Genomic DNA, 21245 nt, shown 5'->3' with positions numbered 1-21245 from the left:
TCACAAAAATCCCAAATTCGGAGGCAACTTTGACCATATTACAAAGGGATTTAGATGTTTTACCTTAAAGATGTATTCTTAGGAGGGATGAATCAAAGTGTTCCTTTAAGGTTAATGTGCATGTTTTGTTTGTTGAAGGTTTATGGCTTGATTATCCTCACCAGTTGTTTCCTTGGCTTTTTCAAGTATTGGTGCTTTTGAATGTTTCTTTGCTTTGAGTGCTCCTACTTGAACATAAAATCAATTTATGCTGCTTATGCTGGTCTAGTTCTAGTGTGGTGATAGTTTAGCTGGTCAACCAGCATAGTCATGCTGGTTGACCAACATAGCAGCATCTAAAACACATCACATGCTGGTTTTGCTGGTGCTGCTCTGCTGGTTTTTCTAGCAGGGGTGTAAGCCTCATATTGGCTGCGGCCTTCTAATTTCTTCCATTTTATTGGAAGGTGATGCAAATTTATGAGTGTTGTGTTTATCTTATTAGTTAATTTTTAGCAACTAAACATGCTGATTTATTTTTTTTAGCCCTGATGAATGCTTGTATGCTGAAACATGTTGGTTTCAAATAAAGGTTGGTGTTCTCCAGTCAAGTATTGCTGTTTTCTTTTTCCTCAGCATGACCACAGCAAACCAACTGGAAAGACTGGAGAAGGAAAGTTCCTCTGATTTTTCTTTTATTTCATGAAATTTCACGAGTGTCTAGTCAGAGTTGAGTTGCGAGCAAGTTAAGGGCAAATTTGAGTCAGGCTGCAAGTCAGACTACATGTGACTTGAGTACGACTCAAAGCTGAGTCGCTAACTTGAGACTCCATGCCTGTGTCTGACACACAAACCAAACCTGAACTGATAAGTCGAATGAGGTGCCTGTGAGCAGGGAAATCATTAAAGTGTGCTGAACTAAGGCCCTCTCGAACCGGATATGAAGCCTCTTGACTTAGAGGAACTTCAGCGCACATCCGCTGAGATACGTGATGTGAACATGGAAGTTTCATGCTTTTAATATGGAACCCAAGGAAACAGAAAAAAGAGCTGCGGAAACCTTTTTATAGGTCTCTGTGAGCATGTTCCCCATGGCCTGGACCAGAAAAGAGAACTCAGGCCTCTTCTCAAACTTCTCCTCCCAGCACTTCCTCATCACTTCATAACTGCAGGGAAAAAGTCAAATATACAGAAACAAATGAAATACACACAGATATCTTTTAAATGCACAAGACTGTTCTAATTTATTACTGTTCATGTCTCTTTGTGTAAAGCCTGCACACAGTTACAGCTGTTCATATTTTGCATATTTCATCACATTTACATTCAACTACCACAGATGCAGTTTATGATATTTTAAAAATAAAAACAGCATTGTGAAAAGACTGAACATACATTTCCTCTGAGGCGTGCATGGGTTTGGCCATGCGGTACCCTCTCTTTAGAGCATTATAGAACAGCTCATTCATAGGCAGATCTGGATATGGAGTTCCTCCTGTAAGAGAGCTGACCTTTAGTAAAAAGTCTTTAATCATTAAATGCGACATGATAGTGAACATTTTATCAGTCCTACGCAAAAGTTTTGGCACTGCGGGTCAAATGACATCTTTAGTTGATTTTCTAGGTGGCATTAAGTTCATATCCTTTATGGAGACTGCATTTGTTCACACTTTGTTGCACAAACACTGTTTATTTTCCGAATTCACCACATTGTGGGAAAAAATAAAGCATGAACTGTGGCCAGTGCAAAAGTTATGGCACATATAATATGTTATGTTTTACTTTTTTCAACAATATGTTGAAAAAATATGTTAAAGCAAGCACATTCAAATTGTGCTTGAAAATTTGCAAAAAATGTCATGTTTAAGTTTGTTTACTGTAGAAGACTAAACCTATAAAGTTATCTTCACTTCAACAAAGCATGTAATGTGACCAGCCTTTGATCAAACCTTTGCACCAGACTGTAGATGAATGAATGGATTGCACAATAAATTCCATAGTATATTTGTTACAGTGATTCATATTTGAAACATCTCATTAACTCTATAAAACCTTTGTGATGGCTGTTTTTTAAACTCCTTTTTAGTAAATATATTTTTGAAATTTCCTTCGACATATATAACTTTTTCAGCACAATCTGACATTATGCATAGTAATGGAGCATAAGGGGTTTACCCCCTTTCTGCAGCCCCTCCTGGTGGCCATTGGTGCAATGGAAATTGACTCTGATATTTTAAACTAATATAATCACAAAATAATATTAGTTACTCTGTTTACTCAGTTATCAGATTAACTAGGTCGCTGTTGGTTCTGTGTGTGTAAAATGCTGTGTTGAGCTGCTAGTGAGCAATGAGAGGTGAAAAGGAAGAGGTGAGACCCCCCGTGCTGTGATAATAGTTCACAACTCTCCACAAAGACAGCCATGCTGAGAATAAACAAACAGCACATCTGCAGCTTTCTTCATACCAAAACTTGCATACAACTACCACAATAAAAAAATTCAACACAATAGAAAAACACTTATAAATGTGCTTATAAATTAAAAAACACCTTTTAAATAGTATAAATGTGCTTGCCCACCTACAAAGACAAACATCCAGCTCACTTCAGGTTTTGCAAATATCAATATTATTAAAGAAAACAAATGCATAACACAAAACCTCTAAAACCGGCAGAAAGAGCAGTTCATGGCTGCTGTAAAAGGGTTTAATATCTCACCTAGAGTAAATATCTCCCACAGTAAAATGCCAAAAGACCAGACATCACTTAGTGTGGTGTAGAGGTTATGGAAGATGCTCTCTGGAGCCATCCATTTCAGGGGCAGGAACGTCTGCAAGAGTCAGAAACACAATATTAACTCAATGCCTTTTAAAGCTATTTGTGAATGTGAATATTAACTGGTGAATAGCAAAATGCATTAATACTCTGGAAGCAAATAAACATAGAAATAAATACAGGACAGTCATGTAGCCATACGACAGACTATAGATGAGCCTATACATTTAAAGTTTCAACAAATCCTCAGAAGACAAACCCGACTTCTGGAGATCTGTCACGACATCTGGTATTAATCTTATTTTTTCAAACAATCATGAAGGGCTTTCAACCTGAAGCCTTGTGTTCATAGACCATAGCCACGACTCAGACCATGGCCAGAATTCTTTTTACATTTTTAGTGTTTAAGCTGGCATGAACTCAACTATTCTTCAAATCTATCCGCAAAAAAGACCATTTAAAAAGCAGCATGGGTTTTTCCAAACTCTCAGCCCTATCCAGAACTCCATAAGAACCTTATTTTGAAGTCTGTACTCACGCTGCCTTTGGAGATGTAGTTGTTGTCATGCATGATGTCTCTGGCCAGTCCAAAGTCACAGATTTTCACAAGCTTCCCCTCACAGATCAACACATTTCTCGCTGCCAGGTCCCGATGAACGCACTGGAAAGCCCAGAGAGGAGAGAGCTAGAGCTACTGACCATCAAGCAGTTATGAGCAGCACAGTTCAGAACAATTTCAGACTATATCATAACAAAAGCAAAATACAGAATAATAAACAGAATACTTTTCCTTGTGCAATCTTAGCTCAAATACTATGCAATGATTAAGAGATAATGGCTAATCTTTCACATACATTCAATTCTAAAACTACAAAACATGTGGCAGTAAATGGTGGGTGGTTTGTATAAAGATCTGTTCCAGTACATTTTTCGAGGCCAGGAACTCCATGCCTTTGGCCACCTGGAAGCTGAAGCCCACGAGGTCAGTGTAGCTCAGGACAGGAGAGTCACTGATAACCAGAGAAAGATCCACTCTGTGACCTAAAACACACACATACACAGACATGTACACATTAGCCTTTGAATTGGTGCAGAACATATATAGTACAGTGCAAAAGTCAGAGACCATCCTTCCTTTTTTTTATTTTTAGTTAAAATGGCTGTTCTTCTTGGTTAAGTTCTTCATTTTTCAGGGGAGATTTTTGAGGGGATTAGATATAAGATAGTTTGCTATCTTAACATACATTTAATGTAAGTCAATGGAACCAGACGTTTTTCCAAATAATTGTGGGCTGTTTCTTTTGGTCCAATCATCATAAAATTTACACACTATGTAAAGGACAACAGACATTTTCAGATTATGTCAAAAAATGAAAAATGAGATACAAGGTTTTGTTCTGACATCAGGCAAAGGATGTGTAGCTGTGTAAAAGCCATTACTGAGAAAAGGAAAGAAAAATTGCAAATCGAAAAAAAGAAGAAGTTGCTGGTGTTCTCAGACCTCAGTCCAGACCTCAGCATCACTGAATGTGTTTGGGATTTTTGCATAATGCATAAAGTTTTTCAAAAAGAATGGAAGTTGTAATAAAGGCAAAGAATGCACACATAAAATACTGGAAAAAATATTTTATATTTAATTGTTGTTGTTTCATGTTCTGTGCATTTCTGCCCTTTTGGTCTGTAAATAAAATAAATCAAAGGCGGTGTTTGAATTTTGCACAGAACCGTATAGTCCATATAAACATATAAACTGTATAGTCCATAAAAACATCCATCCCTCATCTAAACCGCTTATCCTTCTGGGTCGCCGTGGGGTGCTGGAGCCTATCCCAGCTGTCATTGGGCGGAAGGCAGGATACAATTCAGCACGTCCAATTGGCCTGACTGCATGTTTTTGGACTGTGGGAGGAAACCGGAGTACCTGGAGGAAACCCACGCAGACACGGGGAGAACATGCAAACTCCACACAGAAAGGACCCTGGTCACCCGGCCGGGAATCGAACCCAGGCCCTTCTTGCTGTGAGGCAACAGTGCTACCCACTGCGCCAGTATCAACAACAAACTAAAGTATTTCAATAACACCATGTATTTTGCCTCTGACCTCTTGCAGTCACATCTGCCCAGCACCTGGATGGCACGTGCAGGCATTTACCAATGTCTTGCTGCCAAAAAATACACACTAAACCACTACTTTGTTTTTTTATTCTATGCGTTTGTTTGGATGTGCAATATACCTCTAAATGTATGGCTACCGTGCGTATATGGATATAAACAGTGGCTGTGAAATACCAAGATTATAGATATTTTTGCTGTCTCTCAGTTCTGAACGTGTGTAATTCAATCCTATGCATGTCCTCTATGACGTATACAGAGCCTCCCTATACTTTCACTTTATTTTCATTACTTTTTATGAGTGTTAGGAAGACAAAGACCGCACACGTCCTCCATTCACCACATACATGTAATGACAAGCACCTACAAAACACACAATGTACTGCAGTGGCTCACAAAGCAGAAGGCAGGGCTGGAACTGTAAAAAAAAACATTGCACAGTTTGGCCTTTTCTTAATTTAATTCTAGTTCCAAGGTCTCTGCCATCTTGAGCTGAGTTCTAGGCTGGTTTAAACAGTGCACCTATTCTTAACTCCTGATGGATACTACATGTATGGCACTAAATTACTATTAATCTGCTGTAAATTTATTGAACAGTTGACCAGCACAGACAATTCACTGCACTATCACTGTAATTAGAAAAGAACTGAAAACCTGTTTAATAAGAAGCCAATGGGCAGTGTGTTTAGAGTCTAGTTTTATGTTCTTTTACTGAATGCTGGGGAAAAGCATCTAAATTATTGTCTTTCAGACCTGATTGTGTGCTCCAGATGTCACAAATAGCGATTAGATTGAAAAACGCTGAAGTATTGCTTTAAAACTGTTTTCTACCGGAAAAAGCTGTTTGGACTTCTGGTTCCTGTGTACCTTGCTCCTGGTAGATGTCCTGCTGGTATGGGGACTCATACGGAGAGGGCTGGATGTCTGCATATTTGATGGTGTCTATGAGCTCTTGCATCGGCACATATTCAGTCATCTCCTCTTTACTCATGTCCATATAACCACCATCACTCACACTGCCAAATGACACATAGCTGAGGGAGAGAAAGAGAACAATCTGTTCACTTTAGTCAGTGATAGGACTGATCAAATGTCTAAACTTAGAGAAAGACATGAACGTTTGAAAATATCCCCAGTCTATACAGTCCATATGTGGATCATAAACATCATAAACTGGTTTGAATTCACTGTTTTTGTGATGGCATGAAAACCAACACATTTGAATACAACTGCCTATTTAGCCTAAAGCAGCTTAGCTCCACTCATTTACACTGAGGTTATAAGGAGTCTTTCAGCCTGGACCGAACAGTGATCATTTAAATACATCAGTCCTAAATACGCTTTAGAAAAATATGTGCACTGTAAAACCCAACATGAAACTTTGGAACATTAGCCTAAGAAATATATGAAAAACCTTCTAATTGGATTTCTACTGATTTTTCTATTTGATTTCTGTGTAATCAAGTCAAGTCAAGCTTTACAGAAAAAAAAATCCAAGTCTGAGCCCCCAGTGAGCAAGCTAGTGGTGACAGGGAAAAACTCCCTAAGAGCAAGAGGAAGAAACCTTGAGAGGAACGAAGACTCAGAAGGGGAACCCCATCCTCCTCTGGTCGACTCCGGATAGCAAACAATAACAGCAGAAAATGAGATTTGACCATTAATATAAGATACGGAAAGAATGGAAAAGCAGGAGTAGTAATGTCTGACGTATAATCCAGTCATTGAGATGTAAACAAAGTAAAAAAAAGAGTGGTTTGATGAGAGACTGTGATGTGAGGTTCATTTAGAGAAAAGTATAGATTTATTTACACTGGTGGTGATGGGAACCAGAGGATGTGATGTTTACAATGCAAATATAGCCACTGTATATTAATATCTAAAATGACTAGTGAATATAAATGTTTTCAGAGTTTAATAATGTTGATGGTAAAATAAAAAAAAAAAATTCTATTTGTTTTACAACACCCTGCATGTACCTCTCCCTCAAGAATAACATTTTCATAAAAGTAATCAATTTATCATAAAAGTATCATAAAACAATGGCTCAGGAATCAGGTAGCATATTTTCATATAATATCTTTCACACATATGGTTCCTATCACGACCACTGTGAACAATTCTGACTCTGTAAATTTCTCTAGAACAGATCATTTCACATCAAACCTTTTTTTATCTTAATGATTGACTTATCCAACAATTTTCACAAGTTGGTGGAATTCTACTATGCCACTGCTCAAACCTGTGGAATAACTTGTCATATTCGTACTTCTGTTCTTTTACATAAATATACAGGATTGTGTTTCTGTGTGGATATATTAAAGCAGCTCAGCAGGGTTGCTCCCACTTGCATACCCTTTTCCAGAAGGCACCTCAGAGTCCAGGCAAATTTGACTGTCGTTGCCATTAACAAGGTGGTTCTTGTTAGCATAATGCTGCAGAAAGCTCTGCTTGTTCCTGTGCAGGTAGTCCACCAGGTCTCCATAGCGACAGTACTCCGTCACCAGGTACAGTGGGCCTTGAAGGGTAAGGAGATAAAGATATTTTATCCCCTTATAAAGCAGTAATACTGATATTCATGAGAGTCTGACCCGGTTTAGTGTTGGTTAGTGTTTGGAGAACAGTACCTTGTTTGGTGCAAGCTCCCAGGAGGTTGACAATGTTGAGGTGAGGGCCGAGGTGGCTCATGATCTTCAGCTCTGACATCAGTGCCTGAGTTTCACTCCTGCGTGCTGTGGCTGCAAGACATCAGAGCCAATTAACATGTGACAACACAAAACATAGCATAGATTTATTAGCATTAAAAGCACGTTTACAATCACTATTGTGAGAAAACCCGGTCATTAACTTTAAATGAAAAGGAAAAATACTCTTAACCCTTAACTCTTAATACTCTTAGCTTTTGAAATTTCTTTTGCTTCATTAGCTACAAAATATAGGTACAATTTAGGGCAGCTGGCATTTACAGACGGTCTGGCCAAATGTACAAATTTAGGACAGCTGCCGTTTACAAACCCAAACAAAAAAACTTTAAACAAGTTTTCTAATGACAGCAACTAAATGTTCATCAATTGGTGCTGAGAAATAAATGTTATTAAACACAGCAAGAACCTAACACAGAGTGCAGATCTTTTTGTGAGTATGATAACCTACATTTGAGCATTTTCACAGCAACTTTAGTGGAGGACTGTGAATGGCTGAGTCCATATGCAGTGGCCTCCACTACTCTACCAAACGCTCCTGATCCCAGAGTACGACCTGAAACACAAGAGTTATGTGCAAGTTACATTCAAGCTGTCTTCAGAGTATTTTTTTCAGAGAGTTTGATTCTTAGTTTTGCATTTTAGCACTGGAGATATAAGGCTCACATAACATAATTAATGAATGCTTAATAACTGACCTGTTAGCATCGTGCTACCTGCATCAAACACTTGCCTTAAACTGTGTTGATTTGTTGAGTAATCACAGATAGACCTGTTAAATCTATTAAAATGAACAAACGACAAAGCTGGTACTACTGTTTTTGGCTGTGTAATGTACTGTTGTCCATTTTTATGAGTGACTTGAGACAAATGTGTGTCAATTTAAGGATGCAGTTTGCACAGTGTTAATGGATGGGATATAAACTTCCATTACCTGCTAGCTACATTAGCCTCACAGCTCCAGTGCAAAACTAAAGGAGCACATTTAGAAAACTAAACATTTGGCTGAAGGACTACATTGTAAGGGTAGAATTGTGAAAAGAGTGACTTTCTACATCTTTGCAATCTTAAGGTCCCACTTGACCATCCTCAGCTCGTACCAAGGACTAGGCTGTCCCGGGGCATCTCCCAGGCCAGGTCGTAGGGCAGGTGGATGGGGTCCACATAAATGTACTCATGACCATCCAGACTCACTGACTCAATCACCTTCCACCTGATCTCATATCGTGGCTTCTGCAGAGACACACAGACATACACACACACATCAGAATAAACTGAGTGTTGGAGTCAAAACCCATAATCAGTCTGTTTCGGGAGTAGTTCAACTCTATGTCAGTAAGCTCATGAAAATTGTAGTGGCAGTGTCAGGCATTTAGAATATAATGTGAGTGGTAATGTGTAAAAAAGGATATGCCACTGACCTTTCTCCACACGGCAATGAGGATGATGATGAAGATGATAGCTATGACAACCAAAGCCAAAACAGCAGCCAGAACAGCCACCTGAGAGAAGAGAGCTGGAGAGAAAAACACACTTTTTAGCAGAGTGGAACCATCGGGATCTTTTGGGCTTATTACAAATACACATGTATATCTAAGTAGATACAGCTGAGCTAGTTCTCATCTTCTTTAGGCATTCAGTCCAACTCCTGAAGGCCAATTGGAGAGCTAGCTTAGCTGCTAATCATGTTCGTTTGCTTCAGTACCAACATATTAAGGAATTTACAAGAGAATCAACCAATCATGCCTTGATTTACAACGGGTAGAACCAATGTTCAAACATCATTTTAGGCCTTCTGGAAGTCCTAAAGTCATCACTGTTAATTCCAGCTGCTAACCAGGTTTCAGTCAGGTGTTAGAAATGGAAAACAGAAGCAGCAGCTCTATTCCAGAGCTCTTTTACTGAAAGAGTTCCTGTAATGCTTCAAATAAAACATATGGAACGTCTTTTACAAGCTTTAAATACCTATTTTATATAATCTAGAACAGCCAAACAATGTTCTTGTGCACCAGCGTTAGCTTAGCATTAACATACTACTAGAATCCCATACAGGTGCTAGGAAACAATTATCAAAGCATTGTTGTGTATCTGTTTTTTTTTCCTAACTTTTAAGTTTTGACTTTTATGACCCGAACCAAATGCCTAGCTCTAATAGTCATGATTTGCCCTGCATTTTAGAATTACTTATTAAATCTAGTCTAAGCTTCAGCGCAGCGCAGTAAATGCAACAAACAGGTAAACATAATGGGCACATTTTACACTTTTCACGCTGATGTACAAAACACGAAATCTTCAGATCACATTAAATGCACTGAATATTTTGATGACTCAAACCATGAGAACAATGAGCACAAACTGTCACTCAAGAGTTTGAGAGCAAATCTGCAGCAGGTTCTGAAGAGCAGCGATAGATGTGTGTAAGGTAAGGCTGCAGTGTGTGAGAATGTGAGAACAAATCCATATAAAACCTCTTAACATGTGAGTCAGTGTGTGTGTGTGTGAGAGAGAGAACTGCAGCTGTAAGCCACACATACATATGCGCGCATACACACACACACACACAAACACACACACACATGCACACACACACACTCACACGTATGCATGCCCCCTCAGTGGACTTTACTGGGCTGCTTCAAAGAGCCACACATTCTCGGTGTTAATGAGGTGGGATTTAAAGGATTTATCAGGAGCAGGGACTTAAACACTGGTCCAGCTGGTTTTGTGTAAAGGTGGGTTTGAACCCCACTGGCCCCAGTTTATTCACCCCTCCCTGCTGTCTGTATTAAGCTCACCTTACAGAAGGCCCTTCAGAAAAACTTTGTAGCTACACTGTAAAAACAGCCCATACAAAACTTTAAAGGTTCACACTGTATTATAATGTAACACGTTTTGACTGCAAAATTCAAAAGTTTGGGTAATATCATATTAGATGGATGGATGAGTGGATTGTTGACTGAATGTATGGATGTATGGAAACTTTATCTTAAAGTTAATTGCCTTTTTTTTTTAAAGAAAAGTTAAAAGATTTTGATTTATAAAGAGTTTCATTTTTTTTTACAGTATAGTGTAGTGTACGCACACACTCTCTGAAATTCATTCACACACAGAGAGGCAGTACTCACTGCTGGTGATGAGTTTGATGTCCCGCGCGCGAGCTCCTCCCTCGTTCTTGGCCAGGCAGCGCACACTGATCTGCTGAGGGTGGAGGAAGATCACCTGACTGTGCACCTGGTGGATCTTGCGCGTGTCATTGTAGGTGGCATTAGTCACAATGTTGAGGCTTTCCAGATGGGACACCAGGGGGCTCCACGGTACGCTTCTGTTACTGCATCTGAAGTGCAAGGAGGAAGAAATACATTAAAACAATAATATACAGACAGGAAGAGAGCATAACTGACACACCGAGGTGCCTGTAGTGCATTAGGACGACAGAGGTTATAGATAATTCATATGAATGATTTTTCAGAAGTGCACTCAATGCTTAATGCTTAGCAGTGAAGGTCCATTGCCATGATGTAGGGTGTGCTCAGGGCCAAGCATAAATGGAACTGCTTATGCTGTTGAGGTTCTGTCTATTCATGTATTTCTCATCCATTAGAGTGTACATTAGAGGACCATAAAGGCTGAACATTTACATAACGACTACAAAGCTATTGCATAACACACAAGTCATGACACATTACGTGTGTGTTGTTATGCCTTTACTCATAACATCATTATTAATGAATGGGGGCCACCAAAAGGTGAAGTGATGTATTACAGAGGGCTCTAGACTACAGGTACACTAGATGCTGGGCGGCTGACCACATTCAGTATGAGATTTCGCAGACACTGAACCATGTATTCAAAAACATAAAAGCCCAGTTATGAATGAAGCATATCACATAATGGACATTGAATCATGAAAGAGAAAGAATTATGCGCCAATTGTGAAATAACAGTTATCCTAATGATAATAAATAATGGGAACGATGATAATAGGAATAATTGTAAGGAGATGTCTAATGGATGTGGCTAAATTATAACAGAAACCATCATTCTACAAAATAGACAAATGTGACAAGAAATAGGGATGTTCCTCTTGTCTCTGGTTGGTAGTTTAGGGGCAGCAGCATCCAGACTTGGGGACTAACAGTGATCAGTAATAATTAAATAAATAAAAGTAACTGTATGCCATTACAGAAAAAAGGGCAGAAATCAGATGACAGATACATTATTAAAATGTTTCTAGCAGGACTGCGTTGAAATTTTTTTCGGATGGTGAAAATGATCATTTTCATAAAACATGCAGTTTTTCTGTTTGCCTGGTTTAAAGACTTTGTCATGAAATATGTTTTTAATTTCTGTTGATGCAATTATAAGACATTAAATAGACAAGTAACCAGATTAAAATACTTTAATGTAGTAACCACCTGGATTAGGTTATAGATTACTTTTTAAACTTCATGGAAATGCCAACAGTTCCAGACATGCATTCTTGTAACAGAGGCGATAACTCAGCACTTGCATTGTTTTCAAAGTAATTACTGACTGAAAAATGGTAATAATAGAGTGTAATAAAAGTCTTGACCAGAATACTTTACCAGAATACATCTTTAAAGTAACCTTCCCAACTGCTGTAGCATCCCTGAGTACCTGCGTCCCTATGACCTGTATGTACCATATAGCATATGTGATGGTGTGAATCCTGAGATCTTAAAAAACTTCTTTCTTTTTTTAAAGCTTACTGTATTTTATTAGACTCATATTTTATTTTTTAAAAAAATGAAATGACGTTATTATTTGGCACTAGCATCTTTACTGGATTAGGGTGTTAGCACAGAATGTGGTGGTGTGTAGAACGGATTCCACATTGGTTTGGTGAAGTTTCTAGCTGGTGATTAATCTGTGTGTGTGTGTGTAATCAGTGCTGTTTATTGTATTGTGATGATAGAGATTCCCTTTACAATCCTTTTTTAACTATTAGTCTAAATGAAAGCATTGAACAAGTTTGGCTTCGCATGCACTACAAAATGTTGAAGGAGAATTCCACTGATTTTTCAAAACATTTGTGTAATTAAATTATTAAAATGCAAACAAAGTCATTCAGAGTGGATATAAAATGACGCTTTGTAGAGAAACTTGCCAAGTTAGAACTGTTAACAGTGCTGGTAATAGGAACCAGATTCCTAAAGAGTTTAATGTCTTTAAAAGCTACTTCACTGCAAGTTTTATAACAAAATGGTTATGAAAATACTGCCTGATGTTTCAGACACTGTTTTACGATAGTTTTAAGATAAAAGTTTGGTCTAATTAAAAAGCAATTATGGTGGAGAGGTACATGCGGGGCATTGTAAGGTAAAATAGTCCCCAAAGAAAATGTGTATTTTTAAATTTAATAATATTTTACCATTATCAGTGTTGCACAGTAGATGATATGTATAGGTTTACTGGTAATTTTGAATATAAACAAAATGGCTATATTTGTGTTGTAGACATCGTGGTTCCCATCAACACCACTGTAAAGAAATATAAGTCAGTAAGTTCATCTACAATGAACCATTTCATGGCAAAGCACTCTGAATGATTTTGTTTACATTTCAACAGGTGATTTGTGCAGATTTTTTTCAGTCAGTGGAATTTCCCTTTCATTGACAGCTGTACAATGACATGACAGATTTCATAAAGTTTGATGTCATGAAGGCCAACCTTCATGTACACAGCAAAAATTAGCATGTGAAATAAGCTGCCATGTCATCAAATACTATGGCATCTCTCAGGCCAATTAACAGTAATGGTAACATGACACTGTTATGTTACTGAAAGAAATCTGTCTCATGACAGAATATGACATCAGCTATGATATGTTTATGGCATGATTATGCCAATGTTATATAGCAGAGCTCAAGTAAAGTGTTATAAACAGTTGTTTCTGTCAGAGCAGGCCACCATCGTCGCCCCACCACTGGTATTACTTGAAGTACCTAAAACACTGCTGCTACGGACAATGATGATGAAGAGCGCTTACTTTTGCATGCCGTCACATCTCAACCACTGAATGCTGGGAGAAGGAACTCCCTCAGCCACACAGGTGACAGCATGCTTCTTCCCTGGCAGGTGATGGTCCGACAGCTCTGTTATCTGAGGTGGAGCTGACCACAGAAGAAACTTTTCAGAGGAAACTTTAACAACATGGCCCGAAATAGAAAACAAATCAATACATCCTCGCTGTAATGTGATATGCTATATCCTCACAGTCCATTAGCCTCTAAGGTGCTTATCTATTTGTGGAGAGAGAATGAGTGGACGTGTTTCTTACCTTTAACCTCTAGGTCAAAGATCATCTTATTGGAAGCATCCTCATTGGCAACGTGAACAGAGTAATATCCTTTCTGCTCCAGCCGGATTCTCACAAGAGTCAATGTGCTGACATATCTGTGGAAACAAGAGGTACACAAAGAGAAGCTACAGTCAAACAATATGTTCAGTGTTTGCTTTCCGGCAGTGTATTTTTCTACATTATGAGTCTTTTAAATGCTGTTTTCTGACACACACACAGTAATTTAATAGCAATTTAGCTACTTTGTGTAAATGGATTGATTTGTCATCTTTCTAAGCTTGTGGTTACCTGGTCTTGTGTTCCGGACTCATGTTGATGATGTTGTCCCCTTTGATGACGGCTCCGTCTTTAGTCCAGTGGATGTGAGGTTTGGGGTAGGCCTCCACCTCCACCCTCAGCTGAATGTTCTCATGCAGCTGCGCTGAAACGTTGGGGCCCATGAACGAACTCAGTGCCACAAATCCTCTCTCTGCAGAATGAGACCAAACACATCAGTCCATATTGAACCTAGCATTAAAAAAGATAACTGTATGGAATGCTAACAGACCTTTCCATGCTCTGCCCACAAATACATTCTTTCATAGCTACTGTTGCTAGGTTGGACAAGCTTCTTCAACAACAGTTCAATTCAGCAAGAAGGTTTGTTTGTTTTTTTTTCTAGTTTTTTCCCAATTTAGTTGTGGCTAAGGTGCGGAATACAGGGGGTCTAGGGGGTTCCAGGACCCCCTAATCAACCTCTTGGATCCCCTGTATGTCTCAATATAAAATTCTCAAGATTCCCAGAAAATAAGCTTAATATGCTTTCCATTTGGGGAAATAGACACTCAAATACAAATTCAGGGAAAGCGCATTGTTAAGCCGGCTTCACCTACAATCATCAAGCTTCTGTCTTTGATATTCTTAACTAACCAGTGATGCAGTACTGGCCTGACCTGAGAGACGAGGAGAAGTGAAGTGGAGGATGCAAGACTTAAGCAGACAGGATATGTATCATTTTACATCCCTTTGACTTGAATAGGCATGCACTGTCTTGGTTTACCTTACATACCAGCTTTGATGATGCTACCATCCTGGGAAAGTGAAAGCCTCTGAGACACATGAACCCTGCTATCGTGTGAATTTGAAGTGTCACTAATGCCACGTCCAACAGCAACGTCCAATAGCAACATCCAACCCTCAGCTTGGAAGAAAACACTAACTGCCAATTCTTTTACATCAGCTAATAGATGTTCACAGACACTAGCATTGTACTAGGGGGGAGAGGGGGAGCCATCCTGCCCAACCAGAGAAAACAAGGCCAGTTTGGATTTCTGGTCACAGATGGCTCTGGCATCGCCAGGGAACAAACAATTTCCTGATGATAGGGCTCACACTTGAACAGTTGAGCTACTCAGGAGGCCCCACTGGCAAACACAGAAATTTAGAAAGCATTTTTCAGTAAAATATTATTAATTTAATATAAATGTGAAATGTCACACTATTACGACACTATTATTATTCTTGCTATGTAACTGAGCTACCTTTGGAATAGTGGCACATTTACTGTCATTTCTTACTTGACTATTTTCGATTAGCTACAACAACATAGTATAGTTCAGTAGTGTAGTGTTTTAGTCTAGAAACATAGCCTTATTTAGCATTTCTAAACGCCAGCCTAAATTCATTACGTCCATTTTTGCTGATGTTCTGTCCAACTTCACAACAGTTGCTATGAAAAAAAAAAAAAAGAGTTGTGGGCAGAGTATTGAGACATCACTTACAAAAGACCAACAGCAGAACAGTTTGTATTTAAAATTTTCATTGTGGACATTTTCACATTAACTGCAAAAGTCATCATCACTCCCCTCAAGATGCTTCATAAACCTAATGATTATATGCATGATTTACACTTAAATGCTGCAGGATTCATTATCACTTACTTGTGTAATGTACTTTGTGAAGCACATTACAGGTAGCTAATCATGTAAGCATGCTGCAGAAGCACTGATGCTTTCACAAAGCCTCCCATTGAGCAGCTCTTGGCTTCCAGGCAGTTTTTCTTTCCTTCATAGACACTCAGTGTGCTGCCTGCAGCCTGGGCTGGAGTGGGGGATGGACCTAAAGGAACTGCTCTGTGTGCATTAGTGCTCTGGCTGTGGTTTTGCAAGGGTGGTAGGGGTGCACTGCTTAAATATAATACACCCCATTTCAAAAGAATGTCAACATTTACATGCATGATTTGCGCCATGTGGAATCCTTAAATAAGAGTTAGTGTATGCCATGAAAGCAGGCGTTCAAAGACTGAAGGGCTGCTTTAATTGGCTGTTTAAAAGACGCTGCTGTTCAGGTTCATTCAGGTTCACTTCAGTGGTCGGTCCAAAAATGCCAACTGTTTAGTGCATGTGTAACTTTATGAATTGAAGCCATTTAGAGATTATGATAATTTTCTGCAGTATTCTTAATATCCTGGTTGAGATCTCATTTTCTGAATCAAGTAGTTATATTTTCCTTTGCTACATGTGAGGTTCTCTGCACTAAATGAACAAAACATAACAGAAAAATACATCTACATCCCTCAGAACCGTGGTCTCCAACCCTGGTCCGGGAGAGCTACCTTCCTACAGAGATAAGTTCCAACTTGCTCCGCCCCCTTATTTAACCCCTTAAATAAGCCATGGGCCCACCGGCAGGCCCAGAGTATTATTACACACTTCTCTAACCTATGAATAGCTCCATTAGTTTACATTGAAGTCCCTGTAGCTACTGAATAATAAGCCTTGTATGTTTTAAGTCTGGAATGTTAAGGGGTTAACTCTAATGCCTCTGATCCAGCCAATCAGGGACTTGGGAAGAGGTTGATTAGCTGGAGCAGGTGTGGCAAATTGTGGTTGGAACTAGGCTCTGCAGAAAGGTAGCTCTCCAGGACCAGGGCTGGAGACCACTGCCTCAGACTATCTATAATAGCATCTTTACCCAGGCCCCTTGTAATGTAGATGCCAGTGCCTAGACTGTAAAGGGAATCCCACTGATCTTTCAAGATTTCTGTATATTTCAAAGTCATTTAGAGTGCTTTGATGAGAAATGGGTCTTTGTAAATAAAATTCAAAACCGCTCACATCTCTCACATTTCTTTGCAGTGGTGGTGATAGGAACCAGGCACTGTGATGTCTCAAACACAAATATATCCATTTTATTTACAATCCAAAATGACCAGCGAACCTGCATGTGTCTTTTGAGTATTTTGTATGTAATGTTGATAATGATAAAACAGTGATCATTTGAAGAAAAAAAAAATCCTTGGGAATTATTTTGCCTCACTACACCCTACATGCATCTCTATACCATTAATGGATTTTAAAAAACGTTGTTTAGGCCTCGTCTCAAATATCGTAAATCAATGTTTCAGGCATTAGGCAACATATTCATAACCATTTCTTGTAATAGCTTTCTGTTGGGCAGTTTTTAGAGACATTAAACGATTCAGATGTCTGGTTCCTATCACTACCACTGTGAACAATTCTGAGTCTGTGTGCTTCTCTAGAACAGAGCATTTCACATCAAACCACTCTGAAGGACTGTGTTTATGTCTCAAATCATTTAAATATGCAGCATTTAGAGATTATGTTACTTAAAAAGTGGAATGACCCATATTTCCATCTGCATAGGCGTTAACCAGCATGAAAATGTAGTAAGCAGAATTCTAAAGTATGAGATCCTGCATGAGGTCTGTAGTCAGGCCTTACCCAGCACAGTGATGTTGATGCTGGCTGAAGTCTCTTGGTTGTTCACACCCTCGTGTGCATAGCAGACGTACTGTCCTGAGTGTGCCAGCGTGGCATTGGAAATGTTCAGGCAAGAGCGCATGCTGGTGGTCGACAGCACGTCTGTCAGGGGCTCTATGTGAATTACCTGAGGACCAAAAGGTCACAAAGAGGTCAATGAGAGGCAAAATATTGATAGGAACACTAGGAAATGCAGGTGAGGGGTAGTACATTGGTTGGAGCAAGGAGCTGCAGAGTTGGAGATTCAAATCGATGGGGCATTATAGTAAACTGTCAGGTTATCAGTGCTACAGCACTGTGGTGGTACCCACTGGCCAGAGCACTTCACATAAATTGTACACCGTAGATAATCTGACTCTAGAGGTTCAGCAACTTTGTAGTTGAGCTCGAATAAATTTTCTTCATCGTAAATCAATAACTGTTGCTTATTGCTTAAAAGTAGGGCTGTTTCTTTATGGCTTGGGGGCCCCAAGTGACTGATTATACTGCTTATAGACACACACATAACACAAAAATCTATATGTATTTCTATATCTATATCTATATCTATGTATCGTCTCATTATGTTGCATACATAATTTGAAAAAGGTAGTTGTCCTTTATGTTTTGTCAAAATTTCATGATGAACAGACCAACAGAAATGGCCCAAATATACATTTACTTTACATATACATTTACTTCCATTCAAAGTTAGGAAGTTTTTTTCTTGTCCTGTACATTTACCTTTCTGGAGATACATTTTTTGTAATTCTGTTTACTTAACCATATGTAGTTGAAAATGAATAAAATATCAATTTATTGTCATTATTGCATACAAAATATGTATGGTGGGTGGGCTCCCAAGTAGAACCTTGTCCCAAAATGATCAGAAAAAGCCCTGGCTTACAAGCAATTGTGTTCAGCCTGAGCAAATAATGCATAGTCTTTGCAGTCAGATAATAATTTGAGGGGACAAAGCACCACCACAGGCCTAAAACTCATTTAGTGCATTTATCTGAAGTCTCACAACACATGAAGGAATAAACTGGATTTAGAGGGCTTGGCTTATTTCCCTTACAACAGAATACCACTTTAGACCACATGCCATACAGTCTAATGTACATGGAAAACTAAAAGACTGGATGCTTTGATCATACATGCAATACGTCTGAACTGATAGTACTGACGTTGTCTGATAACCATCAAAGTACAATGCCACACACAATGTCAACAGTTTCTGGCTTTAGAAACTATGGTACTATGATGGTCTAGCAAAACTCATTCTAGCACAGCATTCAGGCATGCTTCGCTCCAAACGGCCATTGCTTTTGACCACTACAGTCCAAAACCTTTCCAAGTTTTCACAGTGAAGGGAGCACCGTGCATGCAATCATCCTTTGGCAAGGATGAATAGATGCTTCTGTAGACTCACTGCATCTCTAAGAACAGAAATAAGCCTAAACTACTCACACTTCTAGATTTCATTCATTCGGACGTCTCGAATACATCTTCAGTTATTCCACATTTACTTCAGTGTAGTTCTCAGCGAGCACTATTTCACAGACTGCTCCCAAATACTGCTTCTTACAAAGATTCTTCCACGACAGGAGGGAATCTTTTCTAATTTCTTTCTGGTCTGAAAAAGTAAATCTGCACCCTGACTGATGTTACCTATAATGACAGACTCTGTACATTCCAGGAAAAACTGTTTAATCTTCCTGGCAGCTCTTTCTTTTTCTGTTTACAAGTTCAAGCTGCTTCTAATGCTTATGGAGCTCCCTGGAGCTCAGAAACTGGCCATTCATCAAATTAGTAATATCTATATGTCAGGTAGAACCCATGCTCTGACCTCCACAGTGCACCAACATCTTTTAGATGCAGACAGAAAGCCAGAGCTAGCAAGACTTTCATCGGAACATAGACTGGATAAAAGTTTTAATACTTCTGGTAATATTTTAATTTCTTTTTGCAATCCATAAACATTAAATCCATGTTATAAGTTGAACTAAAAATATAACCAAAATGTTTCTCTGCTCCTTTGGCACCAGAGATCTTACTCTTTTTTTATTAAATATAAAAATAAAGCTTTGCATTTTTCTATATTTTGCAGAACTGCTGTATAAAAGTAAAAGAAGACTCAAGGTTTTGTGTTATCGCAAATAACACTACAGCTGTGATGATCTACTTGCTTTCTACTCACTTTCACAGCCATGATTTTACTTGAGGTAACATATTCCCGCTCATGTTAAATTGCTCAGTTACTACATAGCGTAATTCATCTACATCACTGTATTTATTGCCATGGAAACTTTCCATGTCAAATCTTTTGTCATTGGATAAAAGTGAGCTTTGCTTTTATATTATGTTGTAGTATCTTAAAAATGTTTTTTTTCAAGGGTTCATTAGTAAAAACATTTTTTCTGTATAGAACCATAAACACTCAAAGAACCAGTTTCATGCTTGAATGGTTCTTTGTATGGTGAAATCCTTCGTCAGATTGATGAAGAATTGTTTATATATGGTTCTATATAGAACCAAAAGAGTTCCTCTGTTGTTACAATGTGAAGGTTGTAACAATAGAAGAACCTTTTTGGTGCTATATAGAACCATTTTCAAAAAGGTTATATATAGAACCACTGTCTGTGTATTTATTTGCTGGGTTTAACATGATGGAAAACATAAAATCTGCAATGTGCCATAACTTTTGCATAGGCCAAATTTTATGTGTTTTTTTTTCCAGTATGTTAAATTCAGCAAATAAATAGTAGAGGTGTGTTCTCTGTAGTGGATGTGTTAACGTATTTTTACTTAGTAAATCAACAAAACATGTAAATACTCTGTGCTTATAATGTAAAAAAAGCTACCTTTAAATATCCATGCACATCCCTGTCATTTAGTCTAAGGCTTTGGAGTAGCCAAGTTAAATATTATCTGTTCATTGGAAGCCTCCACTTCTTCTTTCTACCAGCAACTAGCTTGTAACTTTTCTATATGTTATAGATCCAGAGCTCTCTGTCTGCCTGGTGTTAAAGTGTAGGAATCCATTCAATTCTATTATTAACATCAAATAACTTCTGTAAGTTTTTTCATTTGTTTTCCCCTCTGAATAAGCACTAAGATACTGTGGGTGGAGAATTGAGATCAGAATCCTTTTTTTTTTTTCATTTCTCTCTCTCTCTCTCTATCTCTCTCTCTCTTTCTCCTGGTTCTGTTTTACATTATCATTCATAATAAATAAATGACTGGTCAGCAGAAAAAAAGTGTCTCCTCCAGTCTGCTGTCTTTCTCTTTTCTCCAGCAGATTGAAAACTTTAATAAAAATGTGTTGTTCATTAAGGGCTCTCAGGGGCTAGGTGTGGCAGCCCATCTTGAGGTAATTTGGGCTGCTGGAGCTTCTCCAGAGGGGTCGCGGCGCTGACACCGAACGGAAAGAGAAGATGTGGAGGTTTATTTTCGGCCCACTCACGTCTTTGTTTGGGAAGTCCCAGGAGAAGAAGACCAGCTCCACTCCGATGGCGGTGCAGTTAATGCTGAGTGGCTCGCCCTGTTTCAGCACTGTCTTTGAGGCATTGATGTGGGCGTCCACCATTTCAGGAACTGTGGCCATGTGCACAAGAG

General features: G+C 38.8%; 1 protein-coding gene across 2 annotated transcripts in view; it reads right to left on the bottom strand.

Annotated features, from left to right (window-relative positions):
* pdgfrb (platelet-derived growth factor receptor, beta polypeptide) overlaps nt 1-21245 on the bottom strand; it is a 62209-nt gene that overhangs the window by 6552 nt on the left and 34412 nt on the right. For both annotated transcript variants that reach the window (XM_036575650.1, XM_036575649.1), the window contains exons 5-21: nt 21094-21224; nt 17610-17775; nt 14176-14356; nt 13867-13982; nt 13576-13699; nt 10691-10899; nt 8987-9081; nt 8666-8798; nt 8017-8121; nt 7491-7601; nt 7219-7381; nt 5734-5900; nt 3680-3795; nt 3293-3415; nt 2698-2809; nt 1375-1474; nt 1040-1145 (exon numbers count right to left, since the gene is read on the bottom strand). In XM_036575650.1, the coding sequence (XP_036431543.1) occupies nt 1040-1145; nt 1375-1474; nt 2698-2809; nt 3293-3415; nt 3680-3795; nt 5734-5900; nt 7219-7381; nt 7491-7601; nt 8017-8121; nt 8666-8798; nt 8987-9081; nt 10691-10899; nt 13576-13699; nt 13867-13982; nt 14176-14356; nt 17610-17775; nt 21094-21224 (2258 nt within the window). The remainder of the gene's footprint in view (nt 1-1039; nt 1146-1374; nt 1475-2697; nt 2810-3292; nt 3416-3679; nt 3796-5733; nt 5901-7218; nt 7382-7490; nt 7602-8016; nt 8122-8665; nt 8799-8986; nt 9082-10690; nt 10900-13575; nt 13700-13866; nt 13983-14175; nt 14357-17609; nt 17776-21093; nt 21225-21245) is intronic.

This window comes from Colossoma macropomum, unplaced genomic scaffold, assembly GCF_904425465.1.
Source record: "Colossoma macropomum unplaced genomic scaffold, Colossoma_macropomum, whole genome shotgun sequence".
NCBI classification, from domain to species: domain Eukaryota; kingdom Metazoa; phylum Chordata; class Actinopteri; order Characiformes; family Serrasalmidae; genus Colossoma; species Colossoma macropomum.
This window is presented reverse-complemented; position numbering and strand designations above follow the sequence as displayed.